The 24,005-nt window shown below is 42.2% G+C and overlaps 1 protein-coding gene and 1 non-coding gene across 30 annotated transcripts in view; both read left to right on the forward strand.

The window, feature by feature from the left end:
* The window catches only part of Ppip5k2 (diphosphoinositol pentakisphosphate kinase 2), a 110,254-nt gene extending 93,200 nt beyond the window's left edge, over positions 1-17,054 (forward strand). For 15 of the 29 annotated variants that reach the window (XM_063267644.1, NM_001419966.1, XM_039084877.2 and 12 more), the window contains 3 exons: positions 599-739; positions 1,924-2,049; positions 5,639-7,307. In XM_063267644.1, the coding sequence (XP_063123714.1) occupies positions 599-739; positions 1,924-2,049; positions 5,639-5,751 (380 nt within the window). In that variant the 3' untranslated portion in view covers positions 5,752-7,307. Of the gene's footprint in view, positions 1-598; positions 740-1,923; positions 2,050-5,638; positions 7,308-16,835 lie in introns of those variants that run through there. The other 14 variants (XM_063267649.1, XM_063267652.1, XM_063267634.1 and 11 more) reach the window with 2 other exon arrangements.
* A 6,639-nt stretch (positions 17,055-23,693) lies between these two features.
* On the forward strand, positions 23,694-23,775 carry Trnap-agg31 (transfer RNA proline (anticodon AGG) 31). The gene has a single exon. It is a non-coding gene; the product is annotated as a tRNA-Pro (tRNA).
* Positions 23,776-24,005: the final 230 nt, after the last annotated feature.

The raw sequence follows: 24,005 nt of genomic DNA on the forward strand, positions 1-24,005 counted from the left end.
TTTATACTTGGTCTAACTTGGCTCAGCCAGGGATGTCCAAGCGAGGAATTACTGGTGTTCAGTAAAGTCGTGCTTCAGAACATTTAATCCAGCCTGATTGAGGAAGTGGTGCTGAAGGACCATGTTAGGGTGTTATTGGCCTAAGAGGAAAATAGCAATCTATGCTCCACAGTTAACTACATAATTAACTCCTGAAAATTCCGTCAGCATTTACCTTCCTCATTATCTAATCGTTGAAGTTGATATTATCTTGATACTATAAGATTCTGGTATCAGGAAAATATGGCATCAGCTTGTTCATCTGTGAAATAAATCTAACATTAAAACCTGAAAATGTATCTTCCCCTACCCCAGGTTTTCTTTGTTGTTACTCTTAGGCTTTAGCGGCATTGAAGGATTGTGTGCATGCTGTACTGTCCGATTACGTTTGAAGTGATCATGGTCATACCTTGCTTTGGTTCCATGTCGCATAGCATCTGGTGTCATGACTTGAAAGATCGTGTGTGATTGCATGTAAACCTTGACTGCTCCAGCCCTCCTTTGTAATGACCGAGTTGTAGAATAGCCAACCTGACTTTCTGTTCTCTATTTCTTTTAGGCTTTGAGCTGTATTCCATGGTACCATCCATCTGTCCTCTAGAAACCCTTCACAATGCCCTGTTTTTAAAGCAAGTGGATGACTTTCTTGCTTCTATTGCTTCTCCATCAACTGAAGTTCTCCGCAAGGTCCCTGAAATGTGTATGGAATTTACCTTCATTGTACTTAGCTATTGGACAGTAGATACTATACAAATATAGCCTAAATTTTAAAGATGCAAACTCAGTGATAAATCTGAATAGAATTTTTAGGAGAGACAGATGTAAGGGAATAATATTAGTAACTCCTTTGTGTGATATACAGTTTTCTTGATTTTATCCCCAAGTAGTTTTTCTAACAGTAAAAGTAAACAGTATTTATATAGAGTTAGCATCGTTTTCTTTAAGGCTATACTTGTCTGAAAGTTCACATCCGTCTTTTATAATTTACAGCACGGCTCACATGGGCTCACACATGTCCATGCCCGGCATCTTTGCTAACAGATTAGAGACGCTTGGTTCCTGTTGTTTTCTTTCATTGTTTGGTAATAGGGAGGCTTCCCTGTAACCCCAGCTCTCCCAGACTCACAGTGATCCTCCCTCCTCCAGTTCCCAGGAGCTGAGATTACAAGTGTATGTGCCAGATCTCTTCTGAGAGACACCAAATTCCGACCACAGGTTTTCAAATGCTATTTTCTAAAAAATATTCTGAAGAAGATATCCATGTGTATTAACAAAGAGTTCATGGATAAGTAAGTTTTGGAATTGACTATATATTCCCTTAGGGTTACATTCATGTGTAAAAGATTAAAGCTCCATAAATAATCCAGATTTTCTGCAACATTTTTTTGTTGTTAGGGTAAAAATCCATTTCTTGTAATACTTGTTTTTAGTTCCATAGTGTCCCTCAGCATATTGGAATTTCCAATTTGGAAACGTTAATTTGACATGAGAGCTATTCCAGTTACCCTTTGCCATTTCTTCTGCTTCTGGTACCAGAGGCCAGCTGTCAGTCAGTAGTGTCTGGTAATGAGGATGCGTCTAACCTTTCCCTTTGGAAGTACGCGGTAATTTTAGATTTTACCCTCTCAGGAGACTGAAGCTGAAGATTACAGGTTCAAGGCCAGCCTGGGCATCAGAGTGAATGTCGGGCCAGCATCTTAGGCTTATCTTAAAATGCGAAGTAGAGAGGAGGCAAGGGATGTGGCTTAGTGCTGTAGCACGTCCCTAACATGTGTGAGGTCCCTCGGTTCAAGTTCCAGTATTGTAAAGTGATAGTAAAGGAGGTCTTGTAGGACTAACGTAGACTTGGCACGCACTTATTTGCTTGCATTTCTCTCTTTGCAGCATCTGTGGCCTCACGGTCCAGTCCAGGAATAAGAAGAAAGATTTCCCTAAATACATACACACCTACGAAGATCCTCCCAACACCGCCTGCTGCTGTAAAGAGCACCAAAGCAAGCAGCAAAGCAGGTTAGAGATGTGTCTGAGTGTGTGGGTGCAATACCGCAGTGACAGCAGGGGCAGCCGCTGCTCCAGTGACGCCAAGTTAGGACGGCTGCTGTCCCATAGTGATGCTGAATTCAGGCTCTGTTGTCCTGACTCACTTATACACGCCCTATCCATGTCCTTCCCCTTGCCTCTCTTGCCCTCCAGTTTTCTCCTGTATCTGTATCCTCCTATTCTTTCTAACTTCTCTGTCTTGCTCTGTTGGGCCAAAGGCATAGTTTTATATTTAAATAGAGCAATTCTGTCGCCCAGGGGTTTTTATGTTCCATTGGTAATCTGGCCATGTGACTGCCAAATTCAGCTCTTTTGGGAGCGTTTTTGATCCTGTGGACAGGGTGATAGGTTTCTCCCTGTGTCTCCTCTCCGATGGGGACAAGGCCTGCTCCTTCTGTTCTCACTTTATGATCTCTCCTGTCTGCTTCCCAGCTCTCCCCAGAGCTGGGCTTTCACTAAAAACTCATGGCAAAGGTGTCAAGGTTTTAGTGTATTTAGACATTCTTTTGATTATGAGTTCATTCTTCTGCAGAATTGGCAGAAATGACTGCGCATGGCTACGCTGTAAGCATTCGGTGGCTGGTCCTTTCCTTTGCTGCTGTTTTGCCACAGATAACCTCCATTTCTGTCAGAGAAGTCCCCTTGGTGCTCTTGCCTCATGAATCAGTCAGGATTTTAAGTAGATTTGAACCTTGAACAGTCAAATAAGGCTATAAAGATACAGGCTTCAAAACTGCCCAGTTGTCTTTAAGTAAAATTTTGGTGCATTTTTATGCAATACAAAACTGACATTAGTGCAGTTACTCTTCTGAGATATTAATAGTGTTTTATGTCCATGGATGTGAAGAAAACAGCAGCAGGAGTGTGACTTCTTTTAGTCAGCATAGCCAGGAATCAGATGACCAGAGGTTTGCATGCTCTTGGACTTGGAGGACACATGGCTGTTCTTTGTCCTATAGTCACCCTGTAAATGCACGGCATGGACGTTTTTAAGGAACAAACTTAAAGTGCTGTTGAACGTGTCAGGTACAAAAAGGCTTTGCTCTGTGGTTTTGTGTCCAGGGTGTCCTTTTTCATAAGCACCTGAGAACTAGTTCTCTGTTTGTGTTCTCTGAATATGTTCTATAAGATTTTAACTTCCACCTGACGTCCTTGGTAAAATGAATTTTATGTTTTATTTTTATGGCCAATTTGATGGCTCGCATTTGTCAGGGAATTACTCGCTTTGCCTTAAGGCGCCAGCTTTGCTTGTCTCTCATAGCTGTCTTAGTGTCTGAGATTCTACAAGTCGCCTTCTGCCTTTGTTGTTCCCTTTTTTGGGACTTTTCAAAAGACCGTCCTCAGCTTGTTTCTCCGCTTGGTCTGCTGAGTGCTTTCTCCTGGGTTACACGGACCCTCGGTGTAATTACTGACAGGCCTTCTTTATCTGCTGTTCTTCCTTTCTATCTTGTTTATTCCTTTATGCTTTATTTTGAATTGATTCAGCCATCTGTAGAACTTCACTTACATATGTGTGCTGCCTTTTTCTTTCCCCCCCAGTATTCTTTCATTGATTGCTGTAAATACATGTTCTTCACATGTCATGGTCTAACTGTAGCATCCAGAACAACACCCAGGAAGCTTCTGGCTCCCTTCACCTCTTCGTACCCCATCCCTCCTACATAGTTCCTGTGTGTGTGTTAAATCCACTCACGATGTAAACAGTAAAGTACAGTCTGTGAGAGTCAATTACGTTTACCTTAGCAAACTCAAGTGGGGACTGGGGTAAGGCTCAATGCTTTACCCAGATTCGCTTTTTCCTGATGTTTGTCATTTCCGCACTGAACTCTGTATTTTTGTCTGGTTTTATTTGCCTTAAGCCTAAAACGTTTCACTATTGACCACATAGTCATTTTATGGTCAGAGAGAAGGGTCTCTGTGTATTCTTAGAACATAACTTTGTTACCATACTCTATACAGAAAGGATTCCTTGCGTGGCTGTCTCCTGACCGCCGTCTCCTCTGGTTCCCACTGTTTCTGTGCGCTCTAGCTAATGTGAAATGTGCTAAGCTTAAAGCACACGTCAGCTTTCTCTGCCTGTGCCCGTGCTCTGTGCCCTGACTCCAGAGTCTCACTGTGGCTCCGCTGTCCCTTGTCCTCCCCCTTCCCTTTTCCTTTGTGTTTGTGTGGTGATCCTCATTTTACTCTTCTGATGGCCTCGAGTGGCTTTTAAATCCAGCCAGTTTCTGTTATTTTATTTTTATTTTTAAATTTGAAGCATTCTATCTGATTCTTCTTAGTTTTTCTTTCAAGACTTAAAAGTTTTTATTCATTATGAACATAATGATGTCACCACAGATCATGAAGTCGCTGCTCTAAAAGTTGTTTTTAATATTAATTTTCTGATTAGTCTGTATCAGTTTTCTCCTTTACAAGGGAGGTGTTTTTCTGTTCCTTGCTCTATAACACCATACATTAATCTTGGGTATTAAGTAACATTTAAATTAAATCCTAGACATTATAAATGATGTTATAAAAGCTTTGGAGTCTGGTATTATATTTCTCCAAAGAATATTATTTTATTTTAAAAGTAAAGAGTTAAATTCGCCAAACCCAGATTGTAAAATGATGTCCCTTGAAGTGGCTGACGGCTCGTGTATTCAGTTCTCTTCTTGTCACCTGTGCTACCCGAGGCTCTCTGTGCATGCAGTAGATAATCACAGCTCATGTGTGAATTACAGTTGCCCTTTCTGTCAGCTACAGTTGTCACCTGTTTCTTCACACTAGTAAGACTCGCTGCTGTGCTGGAGAACAGTTCTCAGGTCAAATCTGTTAGGAAGGAGCGATGGAGGGCCACCCTGTGCTGCTTTCTCCTTAAACGTGTTGATTCTGCTCCAGTAACTGTCTAATTCTGACACTTTCTGCTGTCCTGATATGCCGTTGTTACTGTTGTCCTTCCTGTCTGTGGCCCAGTGATTGTGGGTCATATGAAGCGGGATTGGCCTGGCAGACATGGCCTGTGTAGTAGAGGTTGTAGTAGAGGTGAGACTGCTCTTGGCCAGCTCCTTGGCTAGACCTGGTTCTGATGCTGGTTCAGACACAGCGTCCTGTGACACTAACGGAGTTAAGAGGGAGTGCTTCTGGTCTTCCAGCTTTGCATAGTGATGAGGTGGAAGACATAGGGGGATGTGGTTCCTAGAGTTTTAAGTTCGTTCATATTTCCTGTCAAATATAAGTAGAGGCAGCTCTAATGGGCAGTTGGCTCTGTATTTGAGCTCAGGGGAAGGCCTGGCCACAAGTATAGATAAATGAGATTAGTAGAGTGCGCTGTCCTGATGACAGTGGGAATGACATTTCCATGAAGGATAGAGTGAACTGCAGAGCTGGTTTCATAAACACAGCCTGCTGTGGTTACTTCTCTCTATTCGTGTTGATTTCTAAAAAGTTAGTGTCACATGAAAAGCCCATGATGCATTATTACAACTGTAACAGACACAGCCACATCGCCCGCCAGCATTCTTTTAACTTTGATGACTTGTGCAAATCCCAACGGCACTGGTTCTCTCTTCTGTTTGTATAGCAGCTGGCGGACCGTCTCTGGCAATGGCTTCTCATACCTCATCTCGGAAGAAGAGCTTAAGTAGCAAAACTGAGGGGCATGAACCCAAGAAAAGCACTGGGAAGAAAAGATGAGCACACAGCAGAACTGGAAGTTCCCATGCTTAGAAAGGGACTTGTTGCTTAGTAAAGGATTTGCAGGAAACCTTGACTGACTGAAGCTGGTCCGAGCCAGTGACTCACATGTTGCCCTGCTTTACTTTATCCATCTGTGTATGTCTTTAAACACCCCGGAAGCTAGAGACCTTCTGTTTTTATTCAGACAAGGAGCTTTGGCAGGATGTAGAAATGCTCAAAATAATGTCTGTCCGCTTTGTGTAATGAATTCATGACAACTGCTATGGCTGTCACTGTGAGATTGCCATGTGCCTATGGCAGAGACAAAGGACACAGAGATCCGGCTGACCATTACCCAAGTGCCCTGTCTCAGGTGCCTCTTGACACCACGCTCGCATTTCGACAGGATTGCACGTACTGACATTGGACAGGCAAGACCACACGTCGATGACTGTTTTAAAAGTACATTTCCAAAGAGATCTCGTTGACCATTTACATTAGAATTTTTTTGTCATTTTTACAGTAACATATGCTGCAATATTTATTGACTGGATTATATAGACCATGAATTATTTTTTCAATTTGTGCTTTGAATTTTTTATTGTGAATTATTTAAAATCTTACAAATCCAAGTGGGAGAACTATACCTTTATACACATAAATTTACAAGTTAATCTGTAGAAAATATTTTCTTTATACATTTCTTTACCATGAAGAAAAATTTCTTGGTTCATCAAGAAAAAATTTTTCTGTATTAGCAAGAGAGGCATTTTTAGAGTTTCTTTTTTTATGAACTGTAACTGCTAAATTCGTAAATCTTATGCTTGATTTTCTGAGTTTTCCGTGAGACCTATGGACTCAGATCTAAAACGGGCAGGCATTCTGCTGTTGGTGTCATCCATGGTATATTTCTTGTGTTCTCATTCTTATGTCTAGTGTATTCATTGATTTCACCAAGAAAACTCAAAAGGTTGAACATTTGCAGTAAGTAAATGGTGTTTACAAATGATGAGATTTGGAAGAAAGATTGAGATGACTATAGTAATTTTATCTAATATTAAAAAAAAAAGAAGGAAATCATTCTCCTTGGTACTTTTTCTCCTTGATGCATAAGTAATTGTTTGAAACATTTGAAATGGCTTACAAACTAAACAGCCTGCTAAAAAAAAATCCCAGACACTGGATGTGATGTAACTTAAGGTAGTGAGCTGTAGCTTCAAGCTTGTGTTTAGAAGTTCTGAGCCCTTATTGTATAAATACTTCATTGTAATTCTTCAAAAGAGACTTCTAACCTTAAATCATCCTCTATGAACTGACTTCTAGAGAATAGACGTATTATCTTGGTTGTTTAAAAAGGGATGGATGGGGTACAGAAGTTCCAAATATATACATGTAGATAAGTTCATCTACTTCACTTGAATGTCAATGGATTACATGGTGACAAATCTTGTAAACAATTGAATGTACGTACATTTTCTGTATGTGAATATGTGCTTAATGTACTCATTATGGGGGGTGAGGAGACTACCTTTATTTTTTAAGTGGAATGAATTAAAATCCTTTGTAGAATAAGAGTGACTTGAATTTCGTGCATTTTATTCGTGCGTGTTCTTTCTTATGTTTCAAAACAGAAAGCCCCCTGCAGCATTTTATATTAAATACTATTTAATAAACCTCATGAATGAGCGTACACAGAGCGGTGTATCGTTCTCCGCCTTAAGTCTGTCGCACTTAGTTTCCTCAGTGTTATTCAGTCACTGTGGCTTCACCTTATTCACCCGAGTCAATAGGGCTGCCTTTCACAGTACACTCTCGGAGAGTCAATTTTGTAATGGCATAATAAAGTTACCCCCGTTCACAGAAGTTTGTCGGAAATCGCTGTTTCTAACAGTCCTCAGGAGATGTGGGATTTGAGAGTTTTTAACTGCTAAAAGAGGTTTTTTATTTTTGTTTTATTTATTCATTTTTGGGTTTGTTTTGGTTTTATTCTTTGCTGTGTTTTCTAGCCAGCAAAGAAATGAGGAACTGTCAAGTCACCCTGAGCTATTAGTGTTCATAAGTCATCATTCTTTCCTTTCCCCTTAGGAAGTCTATATCTCAGTCCTGCTAGCCTGTGGGCAGAGCCTTCTGGCCTGCCTCTAATGAGGTACACATCCTCTCTGAACGACTAACAAACTCGAGAGGGCAGCACAGCAGTCTCGTATTAAAAAGACGCGTGCTGGACATTTTAAATCATGAACAGGAAATCGAGGGAGAAAGGAAACGGTCACGTGGCAGAGCACAGGGCATTCTGCTGGTTGTGTGTACAGTGCAGAAACGAAACAGTTGACAGCCATGAAGAAAATGTAAAGTTCCGAGAGGAATCTGACTTAAAAACTCAGGGCAGTTGGGAGCCCTTAACAGGAGGCGGGGCTTATACAGAGGGAGGAGGAGAGGGGAGGACAGATAACAATGAGGATGTTTGAAAACGCCATAGGAAGACACTATTGTGTGTGTGTGTGTGTGTGTGTGTGTGTGTGTGTGTGTGTGTGTGTGTGATATATAACTTAAATCAAGTTATGCCATATACCACCTGGGATGATTGCCTCCAAAAGCCACAGCCTGTCTAACAAAAAAGCCCAGTTCCAGGACTGGGAAGCTTATTGTCAAGTTGTTGATCGGGGTAGACCAAGAGATTCCCAGAGCAGTCCAGGATGTTGCTGTTGCCTAGGTTACCTCCCAGAACCTGAAGGAGCTATTGCTGAAGATACCACACATTTTGAACAAAGGACTTGAGGGAACCACCCTGGGGACTAGACATAACAGTATCCAAAGGTCCTATGCCAGCTGCCAAAATAGATAAGATGTTCATCCTAAGCAGCTATAAACCATGAACCACAACAGTGACTAGCCCAGCAAGATACTCTGCACGGACAGTAGTACTTTTATCTTGAGAGAACCCAGCAGCTGGGTAATGGGACTTGAGGGCCACTCACTGCCTACTACTACTAGTAGGAAGTCCTGCCTACTACTATGAACCAAGTTACCTACCTGTGACTGCAGAGGTCATGGACTCCAGAAGATAACCAACTACTGCCATTTCCCTAAACAAGTATAGCTTCTAGCTACACTAAATATCCTTCCAAAAGATAAGTATAGCTTTCTTACCTCAGCAGCAGATTCTTCTTGGAGTAGATGGAGATTGTTATGGAAATCTACAACTGGACATAATGCAGAGAACAACTGGTTTTGGAGTGCCAGATGCCAATTAATAAGTCTACCATGCAAACGCCTGCACGCCTGAGGTTGAGGGGACAATGCAGAAGAGAGGGCGGAAAGATTGTAAGAGCCGGAAGACTGACAGGGAAGCTGCACATGAAGTTCCAGCAATGCAGCTGCCTAAACCAGACTTGAGTAATGACTGCACCCTCGTCAGGCCAACCTGGATGGGGGACATTTCACAAGGCCTCACCTCTCGAAGAGCTACAGGCCATCATTGGGTACTTAGAGAATACATGTTCTCCAGTGATGAGCCTCCTTATCCAGGCCCAAAACACACGTATATACAAGCAATACTAACTGGACTTAGCGAGTTCAATCAGTCAACGGATAGATGAATGAAACCATAGGACAATAGGCAGAGGTCATGGATTTGAGGGAATGGGGATTTTGAGGACATGGGAGGAGTTGAGGGGAGGGAGGGAGGAAGGAAGAAATGTAAGTGCAATACTCAGGTATGAAATGCTCATCTTTTTAATTAAAAAAAGTTCATTAGCTAATGAGAAAGTGTTTTGGTTAGGACCATCCAGGCTTCTCTACAGTTTTTACTGCCTAGTGTTGATATAGTTTCATGCTAGAGTTGAGCCAGGATTTCACTCATTTGATGTTCATGCTTCGTTAGAAGGTTCTCTGTCTATCTCCTGTGAACATTCCGAGCTGCTTTATTAACACCATTTTCCTTTGGCCACATTGTCTGAACAGCACGGAGTACTCTGTTCTTATTTTGTGGGTGATGGACTCCTGAAGTAGCCCCAGCCCTAGCCCCTCTCTTTCTCATGCTGTCGCACACACTGAGATGTATGCGTCTTGGAAGAAACCAAGCGGAAATCGTTTTCCTTTTTTCTAGAAATCTGGCACCAAAATATTACCACATGAAGCTCCGTCATGTTTCTATTCATTTTTATGGAAGACTCAGTTTCTCTCTTGAGAATATAAGATACTCTATAAAATACACTCCTTAATGTATACTACTTATTTTTAATGAATTATTCTTTATACCATTGAGATTCACTAGTTGCTTCCCCTTTGACTTTGTACTATGTTATGGATAGAAATAGCAAAATTAAAATCTCCACTTAGGAATTTCTCTCCATTCTTTTAGTCTCTGGTTTTACCTTACTCTTTACTTGTGGCTGTTTCCTAGCACAGATAAATTATTTATGGCCATTTTAAGTCTTACTTTTATCCTAAAATATCACTTTACCCTATTGCGTGCTTTGAACACTAAGTAGTTATATGTTAAGATGATGGTCTGTGATTTTGTTTGTATCCATGTTTTCTATTGCATTCCTTTTGTAGGAGTTTACAATGGCCTTTACTTTAACACTAATATTAAGATCTCTTGCAAGAGGTTTGTGTAACCCATGTGTCTGTGAGGTACCTCTGGAGGCAATACTTTCCAGTACTCTTGTCTTTAAACTCTTCATCTTTCTGTAATCATAATTTTCATTGTTGAGAAGAAAAAATGCCCATTGAAACTGGCTTAAACTGTTAGAACAGTCATCATACATTTCTTAAGGTCTAAAGGCAGAGTTGGCCCCAGCCATCTTGCTGTCTGCAGTTATGTTCCCAGAGACCTGGCTTGTCTTGCTCTCTCTACTGACATAACACAAACTTTATCTCAACAGTATTTTCACCTTGTGCTCATGAGAGGACTTTCAATGGCAGTTAGGGCTACGTTCTCTCTCGTTCATAACTACCCCAGCAAAAATCGAAGGCAGTTCTCCCCCCAGTGAGGAAATAGCCTCTCATTTAGTATAGTCAGATCAACTTGGTCGACCTTATGTCTGTCTACCCCCATGTTAATAGCATTCATGGAAGCTTCCATGAATAGGTAGGTCCATTAGAAGCCTCAGCATTGACACTTTGAACTACATTGATCTGTGATAAGATACTGAGCAACGTCTGTGAGAAATTGAGATGCCACAGTAATTTAAGACAAGGACCCAAGAGTTACAAAACAGTACCCCAAGGCTCCTATCCCATCTCCCTCCAGTGGACAGGCGTGAGGGGTGCTGATCCCCTGCTGTCCAGGCAGGAGAAGTTCACTGACTGAGAAGTGCAGTGAACAGAGCCTCACCACCCTGAGGCCCGAAGTGGGGGAAACAGCTTGAGTGGAGCAAACCTCAGTCAAGGGCTTGAAGTAAATAGAGCACCTGGCTGGGGTCAAGCGGGGTGTGGGACCATCTCAGAGGGTCCAGACTGCCTGCAACTCCCTGCAGAGATGACCGCGCTCTGAGTGTCAGCATCCCCTCTTGAAGTGTACTATGCCAGGACTAACTTCCTGTGAGCACGCCTGGACGGTCACCTAGGAACTGGAGCTGACTCACCCTAGTCCTACCCTACACGCGCCCCCAAGACAGTCAGTCAAAACGGTGTACACATAATCAAATATACCCTCGTTAGAAACAACTGCTGTAACACATATGATCCCGCACGCGGGAGAAAAGAACATAACCCAAATAGCATTCTGTAGGAGCAGGAAGGGGACAGGTAATGGGGCAATACCAACAGTGTCTGTGCACCACTCGTGTGCATGTCTGCTGCTGTTGACTTATCCCATGCGTGGCTGCCATCTTAACTACAAACTGCTTGTGGCCTCGCTGCTACAACCGGCACCCACCCGGTGTGCCCGCACTTTCATTCATGTGCAGTGTTCGTCCGTTGTCTTCTTCACTCGCAGCTTTTGTCATTGACGTCTGCACCACGTACGCTTATCATCCGAAGTGTTATTGAGCCTATGGTTAATCGAGATGATGAGATCATTCCCTCGTCGCCCTTCTTTTATCCACAATATTTCTTGCACAGACTGCTTCTGGCGTGGCTTTATTTTCTTCTTTCCGTGTCTTTTAGGAGCTCGGCTGATGCTGCAGTTCTTGTTTTGTGGCTTTGCCACGTTGTTTCTGCTTACCCCGGTCTGCATGTACCGCTCATTTTCTTGCATACTGTGGTGGATGAGAGCATATTTGCTCACCCTTTCCATGCGTTCAGTGGGTCAGTTTTCTCTGCTGAGTTGGTTTTCCCCCACAGAGTAAACACTACCATTTCTCCCGTTCTTTTGTCCCTTTTCTCGGAGTGGTTTTGTATGAGCCCTGCATCTTCACTCTTAGTTACCACTTATCCTTAGGTTGTCTTTCCGTCTTATCTGGATAGTTTGTGAGGCACCAGTTGGAGCTAACACAATCCTCCCTCTTAAAGTGAAGCTCCTTCTGAAAGGACTGTGAGCCCAAGGGATCTGACAGCTTTTATTTTCTCTCAGGCAGCGAGGAATCAGAGCTTCAGGGACGTTCAGCCGTAGCGTCTCTTCCCTCCTCTCCGCCTCAGCCTCACGCTGGCTGATTCTTTCTGTCCGGTATAGCTGTAAGGCATGTGACGCGCATAACAGTGTTCCGCTCCACAGCCTGACTCATGTATGACGCTGGTCCCGTAGAACTGTAACAGGCCCGAAACATTTGTACACCTAGTGATCTAGTACGAGATTTTACTCACGTGGTTTTTTTCTTTTTTATGAAGCGGATACAAACAAACTCACTGAGCTGCCAGTCATAGAAAAACGCTACACACACAACTGAGAATAGCACGTAATAGCGATAATATATCACTTTTATTAATATATGTTTTTGCTATTTTACAGAAGAGCTACTTATCAGCCGTTACCACTGAACAGTAGGCTGTGTTACGCAGGCAGTGATCCCATGTTCTCATACTTGTCATACTTGTTGTTGTACGAGGTGTCACCGTGTAGCCCAGGGTGACGTCGGAACTCATGACCCTCCTGTTACAACCTTTGAGTGCTAGAGTTAAAGGCGTGCGTCACTGCACCTGGACTATCACAACTTGCTTTTCTGAAAAATAAAAGGTTTCTGTAATTTTTAGAATTACAACATACAGGGAGGGGGAAAAAAAAAAACCTACGTGAAATTTCTCAGTGTCTTTAAATTCCCGGAAGGTTACTTTCTGAAATCCAGGGACAGTAAGTCAGCATGCACAGCTATTCTCTGCATTTTCAAGATTATTTTGCACATTCTCCTAACAGTCTTCACCTTCGGATGAATGGAGTCCTCTTCTACAACATCCACACGGTGATAAGTTTTCCCAAGGACGTGTTTCTCATCAGTTGTGTCCCACGGTTGAGTGGGTCCGCTGTTTCCTGGGCGGGCTTGCTCCTGGCACTGCACTGGTAGTGACCGGAAATGCTCTGTGGTACACACGCATCCCACCTCTGTTACTTTAGACAAGAAACTGGTATTCCCCCTCACATCAGCGTTGGGAACTGTGGTGACTCTCTGTGTGAGACGTGAGCATCCTCTCCATTCTCCTCCCCCTCACATAAGCCTTCAGTGTTGGGAACTGTGGTGACTCTCTGTGTGAGATGTGAGCATCCTCTCCATTCTCCTCCCCCTCACATAAGCCTTCAGCGTTGGGAACTGTGGTGACTCTGTGTGAAGACGTGAGCATCCTCTCCATTCACCTTTCTGTTTGAACTTTGCTTAGCAGCCCTGGCTTGCCAGGACCAAGGCTAAAACCCCTTTTAATTGTTTTTGAGGCTAGTTTGTGTTTCGGTTCTTGTATCTGATGTCCATTTATTGTTGAAAACTGATCTTTTTTTTTTTTTTCCATTTCTCATCTAGGCATCTTTTATTCCCCTCATAACAAATTTCAGTGAAGGGTAGTCCCACCTAGAGTAGGCCGTTGTCAGAATCAAATATGACCTTTAGTACACTGTAAGGGAGACACTGTTTGAGGCTTCTGCTCTGTTAGGGTTTCATCCACTGTACAAATGTCAGCCAGGCCTCTGATTTCGGTGGCATTTCAACATTTTTTCTAGAGCCAAGGATGCTCTCTGAGACTCTTATTATAAATGCATGTGTTGCCAAGGGAACAGCCTGTGTAGTAACAATCCAATAGATACCACCTCGCCCCCAAAGATCAAGGTTACTCTAGAATTTCCCTATTTAAAAAGATCTTTAAAATGAAGCAATGTAATCTCAGAACGGTGTTGGAGGAAGCAAGGAGAACCCTCACAAATCGCCATGTTTACCGTTTAACCAGGCGAGGCATGCGTCACCGTGCGTGCACGTCACACTGTATCCATTGTGTTACGGGGGTCGGGGCAGAAATAGTGGAAGTGAGGCTTAGTCTTAAAGCTCTTCTAAAGATGAGGCTGGGTGAAGACAGCAGGCCCTGGCTCTGCCATTCTGTGTATGATGCTTCAGGAACACTCGTTAAATGGAAAGGGGTTGTTTGTTTGTTTGTTTGTTAGAAAATGTCTTCTGGAAATGTTCCCGCTGCTTTTAAAAGTCCATTTTCTCAAGCGAATCAGTGCTCAAGAAAAGAGGGTGGATGAATAGATTGGCAGAAAAGGGGAAAAGAGAAAGCGAGGGACGGGTGAGGCAGAATGACGGACACAATCACATTTATTGCCAAAAAGCATTCTTGCTATCGGGAGAGAAATCAGAAGCCGCACGATTTCACGTTTGTCTTCTGACTCCACACAAAAACACCAACTTGTCTTGTAGCTCCCTCCCATGCTGGAAACGGGAGACTTGCATGCTTCCGAACATCTAGAAACACTTCCACGGGCACATGGAAAATTCCCCAAGAGTGGGGGGCCAAGCCGTTGGTCCTGCTGCAGAAAAACACGCAACCCACCTCAGCTGAGAAACGCAATTTGAAAAGTCAAAATTGGTCTCAAAACTCAAGAATAATGTGGAACCCTTTCAAAAACTCTTCAAGTGTCAGGTTTGGAGTCAGACGCACGCACGTACAGCCACACAAGAGTGCAGGCTCGGCAGGAGAGTAAAGCACCTGCCGCGAATGGATGTGTGGAGACTGCTGGTGCTGTTTATGGTACTGATACTTGGTGACTGTTTTCTGAGTCTCTCCAGGGGTGTGGAGTAAGGAAATAATGGGGGAAAGCAGTCCTCGGTTTTCTTCTCCACTCTCCTTCAGTGTCTCTGGGAAATCCTGAAAGCTCTACATTCCGCTAGGTCTTGGTTTTCTTATCTGACCCAGACGTTCACCTGCAGTTCTGTAAGTTCAAAGTTCATATGGCTTGCTTTTCTGTTCCCTCTTCCTCAGAATTCTGGGACATTTCTGGTTCTTCTGTTCTCACTGCCTCTCTGTCATCCTGGTTAGCATGGTTTTGAGCACTTGCTTAAAGAACGTAACCAGAAAGTAGTGGATGGTTCCCATTTCAGTTATCACTCCCTCTTGCTCCTCAGCGCTCTTCTGAGGGCTGTTCTGAGAATTATCAACAGGACAGAACGGAATTTATTTAGACAATAGCTTCCTGTTATTACATAGAATATGTGTTGTTCTGGGCATTAGCTGGTATCCTGAGTGCAAATTAGTTTTCATATTAGCCCAAATAAAACATAGGTATGGAAACATTCCCGCTACACCAACAACAACAACAAATGTGTCCAGGGTCAGTCTTTATAGGCCGTACATTCCTATAACCTAAATGCAGTTGTACATAAGGGAATGCTTAGTGTTCACGATGTGATCAGTATTCCAACCATGGGTGATGGCTTAGCCTAGTCTGATTGGCTGTAAAGAGACACCATGACCAAGGCAATTCTGAAATCATTTAACTGGGGGGCTTGATTACAGCTTTAGTGGGTGAGTCCATGATCATTATGGCAGGGATCATGGAGGAAGAGAGGGAGAGGGGGAGGGGGAGAAAAAGAGGGAGAGGGAGGAAGAGGGAGAGGGAGGGAGGGAAAGAGAGAGAGGGAGGGAGAGAGAGAGAGAGAGAGAGAGAGAGAGAGAGAGAGAGAGAGAGAGAGAGACTGTGAAACTGTCTGTTACAGGACTTTCAAAACCTCAAAGCCAGTGACCAGTGACATACCCCTTCCAACAAGACTGTGCTTCCCAATCCTTCCCAAACAGTTCCACTAATTGGGACTTAAGCATTGAAGGACATTTTCATTCAAACCACCACATCAGGTATAGTGTGGGAGGGATTGCTAGATCTAGGATCTGAAATTCCCACCAAACAAAAACAATAGATTATAAAAACACAATCATTTCCCTGTGCCAAATATAAAGGTGGCCTTTATAAACACACAGTGTCCTCAGACTTTTACTTTATGGCCACCTTTCCTTAAATGGCCAATAATACAATAATTGGAGGCTATTCCCATGGTAGCCCAAGATCAGGCTTTTTTAAAAATTAAAATCTATTGTATGCTAAGTGAATATTCATTATAGGTAGATCATTATGCTAATTGATGATCTACAATTAATCAAAAATTAATCAAAAATTAATCATAATCAATCAAAAATTGATGAACATAAAAAGTCTTGTTTCCATTTAGAAAGGAGCTTATAATCTGGTATGGGAACTCACACTCAGAAGCAATTGTCCGTGACAAAATGGTGTTTGCAATTGGTTTTCCCATTGCGAGCACTCTGCCCCGTCAGGTCATTCCCTGCCTTGACCTGCTTCGAGTCATGTTTTCAAAGACAATTCCTTCCAAATCCTCTAGCTTTTCTCCAGACATTTGCCTTCACATTTTTATATACTAGTGGTATAAGGTTGTTTTGATTAATTGGTTTTGCTAGCATATATTGACTTCTCATTTTAGTGAAAGAATTTAACTTTCTAAACCCCACTCTTCTCCCAGTGGTGTGTTACTGTTATTAGTCAGGGCTTTACAGACCAGCCATGTAAATAATATTCATTTCTAAGCCCGGTAGTCTGATGATTCCTTGTATAACGATTGTTTCTGCTTAATGTATTATTGTTTCTCACTCGGTAAATACGTTTCACATCAACAGGACTGATTGGTTTCATTGTTCTCCATGAATATATATTTTTTTCTGTTTCTTGTTTTTAGATTTTGGCCTGGAAAACAAGAGAAAGACAGCAGACATTCAGGAATAAACCCAGTGTCCTCTCACTTTATATGAGTTGTGCTAAGAATTCAAAATTAGTGAGAAATTCATAAAATTCTGTTTTAAACTATCTAGGACACATTTACAGTCCAAAAGGGGACAAATAAATACAAAGTATATTGTGACATTTAACCAAGTAGATAAAAGTGATAAACTTGGAATCCTGTGTGAATGTCTCAACGTCGTAAAGGGAGTTTACAGCAAGCCCACAGCCAACGTCAACTAAAACGGAGAGAAACCTAAAGCAATCCCGCTCACACCAGGACAAGACAAGGTTGCCTACTCTCTCCAAACCTGTTCAGTAGAGTACTTGAGGTTCTAGCTAGAGCAGTCAGACAACTGAGATACGACTTAGAGAGAAAGAAGCCAAAGTATCTTTATTGGTAGATGATATGATAGCATACCTAAGTGACTCTAAAAATTCCACTGGGAAACTCCTCCAGCTGATAAACACTTAAAAGTAGCTGGATACAAAATTAACTCACAAAACCCGGTAGCCTTTCTAAATACGAATGACAACATACTTAGAAAAAAATCAGGGAAGTGACACCTTTCACAATAGCCCCAAATTATATAAAATGCCTTGGGGGTAACTCTTGCCAAGCAATCAAAAGATTTGCCTGATTAAAAACTTTAAGAAATCAAAGAAAGAAACCAAAGAATATATCAGAAGATGGAAAGATCACTTGTGCTTATGGATCAGTAGGATTAATTTAATAAAAGTGGCCGTCCTACCAAAAGCAATCTACAGGTTCAATGAAATCCACATCAAAACCCCAATACAATTCTTCATAGGTCTTGGAATTTAACCTGACTGGGTCTGTGGACCCATTTACTTAACATTTGATTATCATTTACTTGACAGCTAATATCCACTTATAATGAATACACACTATATCCGTCTTTCTCATTTTATGTTACCTCAGGATGATTTTTTTCTCTTTGCATCCATTTGGCTGCAGATTTCATTAGTTTGTTAAAAATTTCATGATATCGCTTTTTAACTGCTTAGTAACACTCCGTAGTGTAAATATATCACAATTTTGTTAGCTATTCTTCAGTTTAGGGACATCTAGGTCGTTTCCAGTTTCTGTCTCCTATGAATAAAGCTACAACAAAAACAGTTGAGCAGGTGTCCTCGAAGTAGGACACAGGGCCCTTTGTGTGTATGCCCGAGAGTGCTATTGTTGGGTCTTGAGGTAGAACAATTCCCAATGTTCTAAGGAACCTCCATATTGATTTTTTAGTGGCTTTACTCCCCCCCCCCACTGGCAATGGAGGAGTGTTCCTCTTCCCCCACATCCTCACTAATATAAGCTGTCACTTGATCTTAACCATTCTGACAGTGACTTTCACTTCCTGGTGGCTAAAAGTGTTGACTAGTTCTCAGAGATTCCTCTATTGAGAATCTCTCTTTATATCTATCTCCCATTTTAAATATTTCTTTTTTTTTTCGGAGCTGGGGATCGAACCCAGGGCCTTGCGCTTGCTAAGCAAGCGCTCTACCACTGAGCTAAATCCCCAACCCATATCTCCCATTTTAAAATAGGATTCTTTTGCTTGTTGTCTAGTTTCTTGTGTTCTTTATATAGATAGGGTATTAGTCCTCTATTGGATTCGGGATTGGTAAAAAATCTCCCATTCCATAGTTTCTTTCTTTTTCTGACAGTGTCCTTTACCTTACAGAAGCTTTTCAATTTCACGGGGTCCCAGTTATTCATTGTTGATCTGAGGGCCTTTTGCTGTTCGTGTTGTGTTCAGAAAGCTGCCTCCTGTGTCATGTCAATGCATTCAAGACTGGTCCCCATTTTCCTTTCTATCGGGTTCAGTTTGTCTGGCCTTCTGGTGAGGTCTGGGGAAGGAAAATAGAACAGTTTCTATGGGTGGACTGGAGGTGGATGGGTGCAGGAGGAGGAGGTCTCAGGTTGCAGGGGGAGGGATGGAGGGAAAGAGTTCCTGGGAGACAGCTGGAAGTGAGGGTCATCTAGGAGACAGTGTGGAATCCTAGTACGGTGAAAGTTCCTGGAATCTATGTGACCCTCTTGAGCACTCCTAGTCATGGAGGATATGGAGTGTGTGTGAACTGGCCGTCTTTTGTAAGCAGGTAAGGCTTCCAATGGTGGACCTGGGTTACAGTTGATTGAGTGGTTGGCCAAGGAAGTCCCGTAGAGATCCCTAAACAACCCAGGCTAATGCTGGGATAGAAGGTTGATCTCTGAAAACTGACAACAGAGGCTCATTGCCAAGAAGAGCTTCCACTCACATCATTGAACAGAGTTCTAAGTGGTGCGAACTTGGCGCCCTCACCCCTACTTTCCAGTCTTTTTGGCATGAGAAGGTACTCTGAAGCCCACACAGAGAGAAACCTAGATAGCAACCCAGACACAAAACCCTTGACTTACAATCTGTCCGCCTTTAAGATGTGCTGGGGGCAACAGAACATGTGGCAGTGGCCAACCACAGGGCCACTCTATGAGAGGGAACTCATATCTGATATTGCCTAGATGGTCAGAGACGTAGAACCAAGACGTAGAACCAAGCCCACTGTCAAAAAAAATCAATAAAATGATTCCTAATGATAGTCTGCTATAATCAGATAGGTGTGTTGTCCAGTAGTCATCAGAGAGACTAGTAGATGGTAACGGGTGCAGTGACCCACAGCCAGACATTATTCAGAAAGAGAGAAAGAATGTAAGTTGGCGGTGTCCATTGGGTCCCGCCCTTTGGAGCTTGGGAAAGATTGTAGGAGTCAAAGGGAATGGTGGACACCATGAGATCATGGTCCACTGAATCAACTGAGGAGGATGCACCTGGGCTCACAGAGACTGAAGCAGCAAGCATGGGGACTGAATGTGTCTGCGTCATGGCCTCTGTGTATATGTTATGGCTGTCAGCTTGGAGTTCTTGTAAGATTCCTAAAGTGAGAGTAAGTGTGTCTCTGACTCTTTTACCTGCTCTTGAAACCCCTTTTCTCCAACTGACTTGCCTTGTCCAGCCCTGATCTGAGGGCCATTGTCTTGTCTTGTGTCTCGTTTTTGTCCTGCCTGGCTGTCACCTCTTAGGGACCTGAAGAGAAAACAGAGGGGAGCAGGTGGATCTGAGGGAGAGGGGAAGTGGGGGGGAACTAGGAGGAGGGAAAGGAGGGAGGGATTGCAAACTGTAGCTGGGATGTATTGTATGAGAGAAAAGTCTATTTTCAATAAAAGAGAAAGGACAATTTGCAGCTTCGTATGGAAAGACAAAAATAAATGAAACCCAGAATCGCTAACACAATCTTGACACCAAAAAAAATAAATAATGAAAAATAAAGATCTGATGGAGAGAGCACCACCCTTGATATCAAATTATGCTACGACAACATGCTATCAGAATAAAATCAGACATGTTGATCAATGGGATCAGATTGTAGACGCAGACATACCTAAGCCACCTAAATTTTTATAAAGAAGAGAGAAATATACGCTGGAGAAAAGAATGACATTTTCAGCAAATGGTACTAGCCAAATTGAGAATCTGCAAATAGAAGAATCCAAGTAGATTAATAATTACCACCCTACACAAAGATTAACTCTAAATGTATTAAAGACATAAAACATAAAACATAAAACATAAAACCAGACACATTGACCCTGATACAAGTCGGATAGGAGAGAAGACTGATCTCACTGGCACAGAAGACTTTCTGAACGGAACACTGTTAGCACAGGCGCTAAGATTAACAATTAGTAAGTGGGATCATGGAACTGCAAAGCTTCTATGTGGCAAAGGACACTGTCAAAGGACAGAATGAAAAATGGGGTTGTTTTTGTCTTGTTTTACCAAGTCTATATCTGATAGAGGCTATCCAAAATATATATATATATATATATATATATATATATATATAAACTCAAGGAACTAGATGTCAAATAAATAAACTATTGAAAATTGGGTACTAATCTAAGAATTCTCAAAAGGGGAAAAAAAACCCTTAAGTAGCTGAGAGATATTTTTTTTTATTATTAACTTGAGTATTTCTTATATACATTTCGAGTGTTATTCCCTTTCCCAGTTTCCGGGCAAACATCCCCCTCCCCCCTCCCCTTTCTTATCGGTGTTCCCTTCCCCACCCTCCCCCCATTGTCCCCCTCCCCCCAACAGTCTAGTTCACTGGGGGTTCAGTCTTAGCAGGACCCAGGGCTTCCCCTTCCACTGGTGAGCTGAGAGATATTTAAAGAAATGTTCGACATCCTTAGTCATCAAGGGAATGAAAATCAAAACTACTTTGAGATTTTCTCTTGCAGCTAAGGCCAATAAAACAAGTGACAGAGGAAAACATTTTGCATTGCTGGTACAAATGCAAATTGCTACAGCCCATATAGAAATCAGAGCGGAGTTCACTTAGAAAACTGGGCTCCATCTACATCGAGCTATATCACACTAGACATATAACCAAAGGAAGCTTCATCCTACTGAAGAGAAACTTGTTCGATCCTTCTTACTGCTGCTCTATCTATAATAGCCAGAAATTGGGGATAAACTAATGCCCTTCAACAGATGAATGAATAAAGAAAATGGGGGTACATTTATACAGTGGAATATTACTCACGCACTTAAAAACAATAACAAAATTTACAGGTAATTGGAAGGAGCTACTGTATTTTCGTCAACGTGTTTTCGATAATAGATTATGTCTCAGGTAAAAATTTAGAAATTAGTTCTTACTTCCATGGTACTTACTTATGTGCCTATTCTTTCATTCGTTTATTGCAGAGGAGGTCATTTTGACCGCAAAACAAAATCATACACTTTTGTTTTCCTAACGTCACTTTCTCCTCTGATCTTTCTTGTGTGGAATATCGCCTGCCCCAATAGAGTTAGGATATCCAAGATTTTGCGGATTGTTCATGGGATGTTAGGAGAAATTATTTGAAATAAAATATTTAATAAACAGCTGGATCTTGGAGCAGGAATCCATTATACAAGGTTTTAAAATTCCCCACTAATGATTCATCTGAGCATTTAAAACAGACACATGATTATGCCTGCATGAAAGGCAGGGAGTACTGCTCCCTCCAAGTTTATTTGACCAAGCATCCCTTTCTCCCAAATGTGTCCTCTTGGGAAAGGAAGGTGTAGAAGTTGAGATTAGCATGGGCATTTAGGAAAGGTCTTTAAAATCTAAATGGAACTCTAGACTGAGTGTTGATATGTCCCTTTTGGAAACTCAAGTTTCCTCAGCTGCAAGACGAGAATAAGAATGCATACTTCAACTATAAGACAGGATTTAAAAAAAAAATCTATGAAAACGTCCTGTAGAATTGCAATGTATTCTAATTTTACAGGCATATTGCATTATGAAAATAATGGGTCTCCCTCTTAAAAACTGGTCTTGTTAGCAACATTTGACCTATTTCATTTACGTTTTAAAGTATTTACTTTCTTGTTTATTTTAATTTTCAGAAAGGCTCTCACTATGTGGCTTTGGCAGGCATGGAACTCACCATGTAGAACAGACTTACCTCTCCCTCTGGAGTGCTGGAATTAAAGCTGGCCGCCACCCCCACCCGGAGACCCACCCGGAGACGTGCTCTCTGTAGCCTGGTGCCTGCACTGACTAGGCTCCCTGATTCCACCCGAGTTGTTCTTTTTAAGGCGCTGAAGTCGTAAAGTATTAACATTAGGCGTCACAGCTCTGATGTTATCAACTACACAAGAAACATATCATTATTTTTAGAGCCAGTTCATATGTGAGCTCTTGCACTGGAGAGGATGAATGTGAAGGGTTTCATTGTGTGTGAAATACCACAGCGTCATGCTTCTCACTTGGATTAGGGATAAGAATGCTAAGAAATGAGGAGGTGAAAAATGGAAGGATTTTGAGTTTTTCCCTCCTTTATAGCCTTAGCTACACAGCTACCGGTGAGAATAAGAGCCTGAAACACACACACACACACACACACACACACACACACACACACACAAACACACACACACAAACACACACACACACACACACAAACACACACACACACACACACACACACACACACACAAACACACACCACATAGGTAAGTCCAATTTTTGGTGCTATCCTAGAACCTGAGTAATGTATGACAAATAGAAATGAATTCTCTCCCAGTCCTGGAGGCCACACAGTCTATCAAGTGACTGCAGGTTAAGAGCACAGAGTTGTTATGAGCCATCTGGATCTCTCCTCTACACCGGGTGACATCATGACTGTCTCCCAGTATCTCGGAATGTACCTGTCTAGACATAGGACCTTTCAGGAGATAACCTGTGTGCAATGTGGCTATACAGAAGAGCCCTCGCTGCATGACGAGTTTCTGTGGAAGAGATTCGATTATGGACCACACACAAATGAAGGACCAACCCCATGTGCACACAGCTAGACTGAACCCATTTTCAAGTTAGGCTAGAAACCCCAGAAGAAACCCTGAGCTTGGACTTTCAACTCCCAGAAGCACAAGGAAATGAATCTCTGTTATTTAAGCCGGCGACTCTGCTATTTGGTTATGGAAGCCCAAGGGAAACGAACACAGACATAAAATATTTAATCCTTTATTTTTTTATAGCTTATTTTCTGTGAAACTACGTAGGGGAACAGTGGCATTGTTAAGACTTCAAGACAAAGGAAAATGAATAGGAACAACTCTTCTGTCCACTTGTGTTTGGCCCCCTGTAGTTGAACGTATGCCAGTTCCGGCAAGCCACTGTTAGCCAGTGAAAGCTTCTGAGTTTGTGTGACTGACTTGCAAGTGGACTCTGTGGGATTCTACCTTTGAGTAGAACCTAATAGTTCAGGGGTTGGGGATTTGGCTCAGTGGTAGAGCACTTGCCTAGGAAGCACAAGGTCCTGGGTTCGATCCCCAGCCCCGAAAAAAAAAAAAAAAGGAAAAAAAAGAAAAAAAAAAAAAAAAAGAACCTAATAGTTCAAAGTCAAGTTTGGTGCTGATGGCCTGCAGTCAAATACTGGTCGTGCTGTTTTATAAATCATATATAAACTAGTTATTCAACGGATGTCTCTTCTTAGGGCCGGTATGAGGAGTAAAGAAGTAAACAGATGGAAAGTTTACAAAACCGATTACCGGACTGTATGAAATACACGGTT

This window comes from Rattus norvegicus, chromosome 9 (assembly GCF_036323735.1).
Source record: "Rattus norvegicus strain BN/NHsdMcwi chromosome 9, GRCr8, whole genome shotgun sequence".
NCBI lineage: Eukaryota > Metazoa > Chordata > Mammalia > Rodentia > Muridae > Rattus > Rattus norvegicus.